This window comes from Cherax quadricarinatus, chromosome 57, assembly GCF_038502225.1.
Source record: "Cherax quadricarinatus isolate ZL_2023a chromosome 57, ASM3850222v1, whole genome shotgun sequence".
NCBI classification, from domain to species: domain Eukaryota; kingdom Metazoa; phylum Arthropoda; class Malacostraca; order Decapoda; family Parastacidae; genus Cherax; species Cherax quadricarinatus.
The window spans coordinates 26376239-26388464 of NC_091348.1; the positions used below are offsets into that span (position 1 = coordinate 26376239).

At 39.2% G+C, this 12226-nt stretch overlaps 1 protein-coding gene across 1 annotated transcript in view; it reads left to right on the top strand.

Moving 5' to 3' along the window:
- The window catches only part of LOC128693431 (protein amalgam-like), a 137004-nt gene that overhangs the window by 86856 nt on the left and 37922 nt on the right, over nt 1–12226 (top strand). Inside the window, exon 6 of the mRNA XM_070097447.1 lies at nt 8054–8163. Coding sequence (XP_069953548.1) covers nt 8054–8163 — 110 coding nt within the window. The remainder of the gene's footprint in view (nt 1–8053; nt 8164–12226) is intronic.

Below are 12226 nucleotides of genomic sequence, written 5' to 3' on the forward strand. Positions count from 1 at the left end.
TAGCCTCGCAATACATCACTCTAGTATCATATTTCTGATCGTCCCCCTGGAGTGTAGCCTCGCAATACATCACTCTAGTATCATATTTCTGATCGTCCCCCTGGAGTGTAGCCTCGCAATACATCACTCTAGTATCATATTTCTGATCGTCCCCCTGGAGTGTAGCCTCGCAATACATCACTCTAGTATCATATTTCTGATCGTCCCCCTGGAGTGTAGCCTCGCAATACATCACTCTAGTATCACATTTCTGATCGTCCCCCTGGAGTGTAGCCTCGCAATACATCACTCTAGTATCATATTTCTGACCGTCCCCCTGGAGTGTAGCCTCGCAATACATCACTCTAGTATCATATTTCTGATCGTCCCCCTGGAGTGTAGCCTCGCAATACATCACTCTAGTATCATACTTCTGATCGTCCCTCTAGAGCATAGCCTCCCAATATGTGAGTCTAGAATCATACTTCTCTTGGCCTGTGTCTCAAATAATCAACTGCTTGTGTATGACATCTTCACCTGTCATAAAATATGATATGCATCAGCACAAATTACTCGACACATCTCCTCTGAGTTACTGATAATTTTCGTTTAGATTCAAGAAAATCTTTATACAATTTGCATTGAGTTATCCCACACCGAGGTAAGCGCAAGTTATGTCGACAAGTTATCCTGTTAACTACAATTTTTCCAAGTAACTACAAGTTCCTGCTAACTTCATACAAGTCGATGTCAACTACAAGTTACAATCTATAACTCTAACAAAGTAAAAGTTACAGTGACAAGTTATAATGGGTTATCTCAAATGAAAGTTAAGTACAAGTTACACCGACAACTTATACTAAGTTACCCCAAACAAAGCACATGTTATTCACACACTTGCTTCTATATCTTTAATAAATTGTCAAATATATGTGAAAAGTGAACTCCAAACTAATTCTAAAGCTGCGTGTTGTACCATCCATGCAAAATACAGAGATGATACTGTCTATTAAATAACTGACTGGCAAAGTTCGCAGGTATATTGCTATCCAAAATATAAAACACTAGATTAACACACCACTCTGAGGCCATTTTTCGATGTCTCCTCTGACATTTTCATTATTCTAACCTAATTTTAACCCGCTGGTAATTCTGGTGAGTCATTGTTTCTTCATCTTTTCCCAAGAGTTGTTTCGTGGTATTGCAAAACTAAATGCAAGTAGATCTTTCACCACTTCACATATTAAAATGATATCGCCAAGTTTTCCCATATTTCTCCCTCACACCAATCTCTGAGATGTGTTCAGACGAGACTAACTCATGTTAGGCAAAAGGACACAAGTGCAACTAATGTGACATTTTATTGTGGCAACGTTTCGCTCTCCAGGAGCGAAACGTAATTCTACGAACATTAATATAATCTGTTAGACTAATGTACGAAGAAATCTTCCACATAAAGAGAGAGTCACCAACTAATATTATCAATACAAAAGAATAAAAAATTATACTCACCTAAACTAGGATTGGATATTTCTGAATTCATTTCATAAATACATTTTTGAGTTGCATAATAAAACTCAGGGTTATGTGACTAGCCCATCCACAACCTCGTTCAAACATATTTTCCAACATCTCATCACCCTATTTTTCAGCCATTTCTCGTACCTTACCCTCAATCTCTTCTTTTGAGTGACCACCTTCCACCTCATGTTCATATTTTTTTTTTCAATAAAAACCTCACTAGTAAGATTTCTAGCTTCTGGATATTTGTTTACATCTCAGACAACAGTTATCAACAGTCACCATTTGCCTACAAAAATCTTTTAATTAAACCCCACATTGTTTCATCCAAAATTTATATTATTTCCCACTCTCTTGCCATCCCCGATTAATGTTTTGAAATATTACAAAAGTATTACAAAATACAATATGATTCTCACTGAATTTGGTTACTGAGAAAGTATTTTTTAGTAAAGTTGTTTCTCGGGGACGATAAGACTGTTGATACATATTATACCAATGTATAACTCTCAAATGGTGGACCAAGAGATATAGCTTAACTTATTACCATGTAAATTGTCAAAAGCTGTATCATATAACACTTGTTTACCCTTGAGAGGACGAGAGAGATGCGACATATCTGCTTTGGGACCCAGGAGCTGTATCTTAATACGACTAAGTGCTTACCTTTTAGAGTTTGTTACCAGAAAAGAATGGTTGTGGGACCCAGGAGCTATAGCTACTTTACACCATATAAGGGGTCAGGAGCTGTAGCACAGACTCATCTCCGACTATTGCTGGTAAAATTTTAAGAAGTACATACATGTCCAGCGTCGCGAAACTCTACGGTCGTCACACATACAATTTCATTTACAATTCTGAAAAATCCGTGACCCTAAAAAAAAGTCTTGTTTCAAGAATGAAATCGAGGAAATGAAGTTTTAAACTCTTGAGGGAAAAAATCGAACTTATGAAAAATCTTCTTCTATGAAGGGATGATCCGAGGAATTGGAGATCCGCCATTGCGTGATGGACTCCGAGAGGCACAGTCTGACAGGCCAAAATTTGATCAGAAGAAAAAAAAACGATTTTTTAGTTTTTTAGATCTGAGGGGCTAGTTATAGCGTGATAAGAAGGGCTAGTCATAGCGTGATAAGGAGGGCTAGTCATAACGTGATAAGGAGGGCGAGTCATAGCGTGATAAAGAGGGCTAGTCATAGCGTGATAAAGAGGGCTAGTCATAGCGTGATAAAGAGGGATAGTCATAACGTGATAAGGAGGGCGAGTCATAGCGTGATAAAGAGGGCTAGTCATAGTGTGATAAAGAGGGCTAGTCATAGCGCGATAAAGAGGGCTAGTCATAGCGTGATAAAGAGGGCTATTCATAGCGTGATAAGGAGGGCTAGTCATAGAGTGATAAAGAGGGCTAGTCATAGCGTGATAAAGAGGGCTAGTCATAGCGTGATAAAGAAAGCTAGTCATAGCGTGATAAAGAGGGCTAGTCATAGCGTGATAAAGAGGGCTAGTCATAGCGTGATAAAGAGGGCTAGTCATAGCGTGATAAAGAGGGCTAGTCATAGCGTGATAAAGAGAGCTATTCATAGAGTGATAAAGAGGGCTAATCATAGCGTGATAAAGAGGGCTAGCCATAGCGTGATAAGGGGGCTAGCCATAGCGTGATAAGGGGCTAGTCATAGCGTAATAAGGGGGGCTAGCCATAGCGTGATAAGGGGGTTAGCCATAGCATGATAAGGGGGGCTAACCATAGAGTGATAAGGGGGGCTAGCCATAGCGTGATAAGGAGGGCTAGCCATAGCGTGATAAGGAGGGCTAGTCATAGCGTGATAAAGAGGGCTAGCCATAGCGTGATAAAGAGGGCTAGTCATAGCGTGATAAAGAGGGCTAGTCATAGCGTGATAAAGAGGGCTAGTCATAACGTGATAAAGAGGGCTAGCCATAGCGTGATAAGGGGGCTAGCCATAGCGTGATAAGGGGAGCTAGCCATAGCTTGATAAGGGGGGTTAGCCATAGCATGATAAGAGGACTAGCCATAGAGTGATAAGGGGGCTAGTCATACCGTGATAAGGGGGGCTAGCCATAGCGTGATAAGGGGGCTAGCCATAGAGTGATAAGGGGGCTAGTCATAGCGTGATAAGGGGGGCTAGCCATAGCGTGATAAGGGGGCTAGCCATAGAGTGATAAGGGGGCTAGTCATACCGTGATAAGGGGGGCTAGCCATAGCGTGATAAGGGGGCTAGCCATAGAGTGATAAGGGGGCTAGTCATAGCGTGATAAGGGGGGCTAGCCATAGCGTGATAAGGGGGCTAGCCAGAGCGTGATGTTGGGGCTAGCCATAGCGTGATAAGGGGCATTAGCCAAAGAGTGATAAGGAGACTAGTTATAGCGTGATAAGGGGGCCTAGCCATAGCGTGATAAGGGGGGCTAGCCATAGCGTGATAAGAGGGCTAGCCATAGAGTGATAAGAGGGTTAGCCATAACATGATAAAGGGGCTAGCCATAGCGTGATAAGAAGGGCTAGCCATAGGGTGAAAAGGGGGCTAGCCATAGCGTGATAAGGGAGCCTAGTCATAGAGTGATAATGGTGCTAGTCATAGCGTGATAAGGGGGGTTAGCCATAGCATGATAAGGGGGGCTAGCCATAGAGTGATAAGGGGGCTAGTCATAGCGTGACAAGGGGGGCTAGCCGTAGCGTGATAAGGGGGCTAACCATAGCGTGATAAGGGGCCTAGCCATAGAGTGATAAGGGAGCTAGTCATAGCGTGACAAGGGGGGCTAGCCGTAGCGTGATAAGGGGGCTAACCATAGCGTGATAAGGGGCCTAGCCATAGAGTGATAAGGGTGCTAGTCATAGCGTGATAAAAGGGGCGTGTCATAGCGTGATAAGGAGGCTAGCCATAGAGTGATAAGGGGGCTAGTCATAGCGTGATAAAAAAGGCTAGTCATAGCGTGATAAGGGGGGCTAGCCATAGCGTGATAAGGGGGGCAAGTCATAGCGTGATAAAATGGGCTAGTCATAGCGTGATAAAGGGGGCTAGCCATAGCATGATAAGGGGGGCCAGTCATAGCGTGATAAAAGGGGCTAGTCATAGCGTGATAAGGGCGGCTAGCCATAGCGTGTTAAGGGGGCTAGCCATAGCATGATATGGGGGCTAGCCATAGAGTGATAAGGGGGCTAGCCATAGCGTGATAAGGGGGGCTAGTCATAGAGTGATAAGGGGGCTAGCCATAGCATGATAAAGGGGGCTAACCATATCGTGATAAGAGGGGCTAGCCATAGCGTGATAAGGGGGGTTAGCCATAGCATAATAATGGGGGCTAGCCATAGAGTGATAAAGGGGCTAGTCATAGCGTGATAAGGGGAGCTAGCCATAGTGTGATAAGGGGGACTAGCCATAGCGTGATAAGGGGGGCTAGACATAGCGTGATAAGTGGGGCTAGCCATACCGCGACTAGCACAGCAGGATCTTACCCCCTACTTATAAACGCTCCTTTCTCAAGGAATAAATTTGGACTACAATCGTGTAAACATTTCTGATACCTGGGTGGGAAGATTGCGTCTGATATCGTCCCATTCAGTTTCGTTTCTGTGACTGCTATGATGTCTGGGGACGTCTCCTTGATTCTTTCATGCCACTCCTCACATTTATTGGTTAGTCCATCCGCGTTCGTATACCAAACCTTCAACTTCTTTTCTAAACTATGCTGGCACAATATCTTGAAGTGATGCATGGCTGTAATGCTTTCAGTTAATCAGAATATTCACTGAACACCATAACTGCAGGTCTGAATAACAGTGAATGTCTATGTGCTTCAACAACATACAAAAAGAACTATGCAAGGAGCGTCAGTTGTGTCATAATTGCCAGACAGATGCTGGCAACAGCAGTGACTGACTATGCACTTATTGGTGTGTTTCAGAGTGTATCACCACGAGGTACGTGTCTCTTAGTGTATATATACATTGATAGGTGTGTATCTCTAGGTGAATATCCACTAAGAAGTGTACTGCTTATGTGTATATACACTGTAAGGCGTATATGCAAGGAAAACTGTGTATATTTCCGTGTGTATACTTCCATTGGTGTTTTTGAGAGAATGTTTATGGATGTGTATGTATTCTCTGAATAAACACCTACAGGCTCATTTATATATGTGTATACACTGAGTGGTGTATATCTCAGAAAATATACACCAAAGTCAATTCTCCTTGCATATATGTACACTGAAAGGTATATATCTCAGACTTTGAATATGCTCACCGATTGGTACATGTGTCAGTGACTAGGTATAAATACTGAAATGAGTATGGCTCTTGGTATATACATATATACATAGGGCTGTGCATGTCTCAGTTATATACACCGAGAGGTATATGTTGAGGTATATGTCGCTTAGTATATAGGGATTGCGAGTTCGCATTCACTCTTCATTAGTGAGTAGGTATTCCTGTTAGCTGACTAACAACCTGCAGGAATAACAATGATGAGGGAAAAAAGATCTAATCTAACATGGATTCACAGATTGGACCAATAATCGCTGAGTAGAACCTATAATCTCCGGTGCTGACCAGCCTCCATCTCTGGAACACGGAACATACTGGCAGCTGGAACAGTCGGAGAGAAGGTTCCAAGGTGATAATATATTTTACAGTTTTTCAAAAGTAGTTCCTAAATAGTGATTTTCTTTCCATTCGTAAGGCATTAATAATGTGCTCGCTGCCGCTGTATTTGGTTTCTCCTAAGAATCTGTGTTGTAAACGGGTATGGCCGAGTGTCGTTAGAACATTTCCCCAGATTGCTCCAGTGTCTTTTCTCGCTGGAAGGATGTTTTCCGGCGTTCGTGATCCCAGCACTCTTGTTGAACCTCTAGGGAAGACGCTTGAGAGCTCAGGCTGACGCAAAGTGATTCACTCACAGTAACACCAGCAGACTCATGACACCTTGGAGATATATTTCTCAGGACGAATGACTAGCCACCTCACTCTCAGATAGTGTCTTGCATACACATGACGAACATACTGTGTGTTGCATGTAAATGACCTACAAAGTATGTATTGCATACTCATGACTTACATTTTGTGTGTTGTATATACACTGTGGCACAAATTGCTTCACATATTGTGTTACATAACATGGCACATATGTGTTACATGCACTCCAAAATGCCCACTGTGCAAGTTGCATGCGCACAATGACACGCATAATGTGTGTATGTGTGTGTGTTACGTACACATCATAACACCACCACATTACCACCACGTTTATGCTGCAGCAGCCACGTTTTGACGATCTTTCCTCTTTCCTCCTACTGTAACACGAGCCTCACGACTCACAGAATGACATGACATGCCATGCTCACTCCGACACCACCATCCACTTTACCACTCACGTCCCCACAGGCAGCCTCACATGCTATCATGGAAATCAACCTTCTTCTTCCTCCTGTGTCTCCACCTCCGACTGTTCTGAATGATTCGTGAAACTTCCGTAACTTCAGAGGTTACATTGATTCCATGCAAGCTAGAAATAATCTCGATATATTTGCTAGTTCAGTCATCTCGTCATCAAAAAATGGAGCGGTAATTTACGTGTAATTTTCCAGACTCTTTGAATCTAGAATATAGAGCTTAGATACTCTTATATTATCAACATTACCGTGTTGTCTCTCATTTTGAAATTTTTCCTGACGTGGATCTTAGTCATATGATGACCCGCTGCTGAAGCTATTGGTCATCTGACTGAGGCCTTCCGCTGGCTTACGGGTCCACCCCTGTAAAAATTATGCTTATGATAAATGGGCAGACGTTTTGTTTCTTATGCTTATTCTTCGTTCATTCCGTGTCGATGCAGTTGGAATTTGTCACAATGAACATCATGTTTGTGTCCTGTGTTCACAGAACACGTTGCTGATATCTGATTGTAGTTGTTCATCATGTTTACTGACAGTAGAATTATAATTTATTATCTATTGACCTTTGTTGTAAAGTACAAGGACACAAGTGCAACTAATGGGACATTTTATTGTGGCAACGTTTCGCTCTCCAGGAGCTTTGTCAAGCCGCTCCTGGAGAGCGAAACGTTGCCGCAATAAAATGCCACATTAGTTGCATTTGTGTCCTTTTAGTTAACATTGTAGGTAATTCTACCAATATTAATCTTTGTCGTTTACCAGTGTCAGTTTTTCATACATAGCCTGTAATTCACTTCGCCCCTTAATTATTATATCCTCTACATTCAAGTTAAATTTTCTTCAACTCAACTCACGTAACCATTCACCTGATGAAGCTGCCACAGAGGAAACCAGAGATTCACATAGACAAGGATGAGTATTTTCCTTAGCTTTTGTACCTGTCAGGTAACCATTGGTACGGTATTGTCATCACAATGTGGTGGGCATCCTTGTTACACATCTGCAGTAACTCCAGCATCACCTCTCACAGTGAAAGTGTCGCAGATATCTCTCATTGAATAAACTGCAGACTTGCCATGCTGTGAATGTTGCTGGAATCTCACACCATGCATGGTGCAGGCCTTTCACACTGTTTATGTTGCAGACACAACATGACGCTCAGCATGAGGAACTTAGTTCCGTCAGACTTCGGAATTTACACCTGCATCGTGAGGAACTTCCTGGGGGAGACACAAGCTACCACCACTCTGAGAGGTATGTCTTTAAGACCTTCCTGGATATTTTCCAGAATATAAAAGGTTATTAGTTATTTTCTTAAAGACATTAACCAGTACTGAAAAAAATTAGTCTATTTGTGAAAGTTCTTATATACATATATATATATATATATATATATATATATATATATATATATATATATATATATATATATATATATATATATATATATATATATATATATATATATATATATATATATATATATATATATAGGCAGAATTTGCGATCTTGGCTTAAATAGCAACGTATCTTGTCATATAGGACAAGCGAAAATTTGTGTATGCAATAATTTCGCCAAAATCATTCTGAACCTAACGAAAAAAATATATTTAACTGTGTTTGTTTAGTATTAAATTATTGTAAAGAAATCTAAAATATATTTAGTTGGGTTAGTCTAAAAGAAATTGTTCTTATTACAATAAGGTTAGGTTAGTTTTCTAAGATACTTTTGGTGCAAAATTAAAATTTTTTACATTAACATTAATGAAAAAAATATATAAACGTATAAGAGAAAATATAATATAGTATATATATATATATATATATATATATATATATATATATATATATATATATATATAATTATATATATATATATATATAATATATATGTCGTGCCGAATAGGCAGAATTTGCGATCTTGGCTTAAATAGCAACGCTCATCTTGCCATATAGGACAAGCGAAAATTTGTGTATGCAATAATTTCGCCAAAATCATTCTGAACCTAACGAAAAAAATATATTTCACTGTGTTTGTTTAGTATTAAATTATTGTAAAGAAATCTAAAATATATTTAGTTGGGTTAGTCTAAAATAAATTGTTCTTATTATAATAAGGTTAGGTAAGTTTTCTAAGATTCTTTTGGTGCAAAATTAAAAATTTTTACATTAACATTAATGAAAAAAATATATTTTTAAACGTATAAGAGAAAATTTTAGAAAGAACTTAATTTTAAATGAGTTCTTGCTAATTGACCAGTTTTACATATTCGGCACGACATATATATATATATATATATATATATATATATATATATATATAAATATATATATATATATATATATATATATATATATATATATATATATATATATATATATAATATATATATATATATATATATAATTATATATATATATATATATATTTTTTTTTTTTTTTTTTTTTTTTTTTTCAACAAGTCGGCCGTCTCCCACCGAGGCAGGGTGACCCAAAAAAGAAAGAAAATCCACAAAAAGAAAATACTTTCATCATCATTCAACACTTTCACCACACTCGCACATTATCACTGTTTTTGCAGAGGTGCTCAGAATACAACAGTCTAGAAGCATACACATATAAAGATACACAACATATCCCTCCAAACTGCCAATATCCCAAACCCTTCCTTTAAAGTGCAGGCATTGTACTTCCCATTTCCAAGACTCAAGTCCGACTATATGAAAATAACCGGTTTCCCTGAATCCCTTCACTAAATATTACCCTGCTCACACTCCAACAGATCGTCAGGTCCCAAGTACCATTCGTCTCCATTCACTCCTATCTAACACGCTCACGCACGCTTGCTGGAAGTCCAAGCCCCTCGCCCACAAAACCTCCTTTACCCCCTCTCTCCAACCCTTTCGAGGACGACCCCTACCCCGCCTTCCTTCCCCTATAGATTTATATGCTTTCCATGTCATTCTACTTTGATCCATTCTCTCTAAATGACCAAACCACCTCAACAACCCCTCTTCTGCCCTCTGACTAATACTTTTATTAACTCCACACCTTCTCCTAATTTCCACACTCCGAATTTTCTGCATAATATTTACACCACACATTGCCCTTAAACAGGACATCTCCACTGCCTCTAACCGTCTCCTCGCTGCTGCATTTACCACCAAGCTTCACACCCATATAAAAGTGTTGGTACTACTATACTTTCATACATTCCCTTCTTTGCCTCCATAGATAACGTTTTTTGACTCCACATATACCTCAACGCACCACTCACCTTTTTTCCCTCATCAATTCTATGATTAACCTCATCCTTCATAAATCCATCCGCCGACACGTCAACTCCCAAGTATCTGAAAACATTCACTTCTTCCATACTCTTCCTCCCCAATTTGATATCCAATTTTTCTTTATCTAAATCATTTGACACCCTCATCACCTTACTCTTTTCTATGTTCACTTTCAGCTTTCTACCTTTACACACATTCCCAAACTCATCCACTAACCTTTGCAATTTTTCTTTAGAATCTCCCATAAGCACAGTATCATCAGCAAAAAGTAACTGTGTCAATTCCCATTTTGAATTTGATTCCCCAAAATTTAATCCCACCCCTCTCCCGAACACCCTAGCATTTACTTCCTTTACAACCCCATCTATAAATATATTAAACAACCATGGTGACATTACACATCCCTGTCTAAGACCTACTTTTACCGGGAAATAGTCTCCCTCTCTTCTACACACCCTAACCTGAGCCTCACTATCCTCATAAAAACTCTTTACAGCATTTAATAACTTACCACCTATTCCATATACTTGCAACATCTGCCACATTGCTCCTCTATCCACTCTATCATATGCCTTTTCTAAATCCATAAATGCAATAAAAACTTCCCTACCTTTATCTAAATACTGTTCACATATATGCTTCAATGTAAACACTTGATCTACACATCCCCTACCCACTCTGAAACCTCCTTGCTCATCCGCAATCCTACATTCTGTCTTACCTCTAATTCTTTCAATTATAACCCTACCGTACACTTTTCCTGGTATACACAGTAAGCTTATTCCTCTATAATTTTTACAGTCTCTTTTGTCCCCTTTCCCTTTATATAAAGGGACTATACATGCTCTCCGCCAATCCCTAGGTACCTTCCCCTCTTTCATACATTTATTAAACAAAAATACCAACCACTCCAGCACTATATCCCCCCCTGCTTTTAACATTTCTGTCATGATCCCATCAGTACCAGCTGCTTTACCCCCTTTCATTTTACGTAATGCCTCACGTACCTCCCCCACACTTACATTCTGCTCTTCTTCACTCCTAAAAGATGGTATACCTCCCTGACCAGTGCATGAAATTACTGCCTCTGTTTCTTCCTTAACATTTAAAAGTTCCTCAAAATATTCTCGCATATATATATATATATATATATATATATATATATATATATATATATATACTATATATATATATATATATATATATATATATATATATATATATATATATATATATATATATATATATATATATATATATATATATATAATTACTCACCACTAAGACCATAATGTTAACATTGTGAAAAATTTATAAGAAAAGATTGTAAAATCAGTTAAATCTGAATATAGTTTAACTAACTAAGGTATCCATGTTCTGAGATACCTAACAAGTTATGTTGTTACTCTTCGAGAAAAGGCAAGGTATTCCAGTAACTGGGATTCCTAACTGGATAAGTATCCCACCCGTGGGTACAACTCTGCAGAAAAGGTATCCCACTAGTGGGATATCAATCTAAATTCGTTATCATCCTAGTAAGGCATCAAACAAGTCAAGTTATCTCACTAGTAAGGATGCTTTATTATTTAAGACTTCCAAGTTACCATCTAGTCTCCCTGTGACTCGCGAAATCGTAATAACACGATCGCAATCAAATCACGGAACGGATGAGACTTAAACTCATAACAAATGAGTCCTGTGAGTTTTAGAACTAACTCGTCATGGGTTCAAACCCCACCCTTTCCATGATTAATCGCACGGTATTCCACTAGTGACGCCACCTAACTAGACAAACTATCCCACTCGTAACAATGCCTAAGTAGATAACGGATCCGACTAATAACAACACTTACTAGATCACGTATGAAAGTAGAAAATTTCGTAATATCGACAATGTAGCTGAAGGGACATAAGGTCGTTCACTCAGAACGTCTCCTTATGTATATGTTTCTGTTTCGGGACCTTGGTCACCCCAAGTGATTACTAGACTCACGAAATCGTAATGACACGATTGCAAACAAACCAT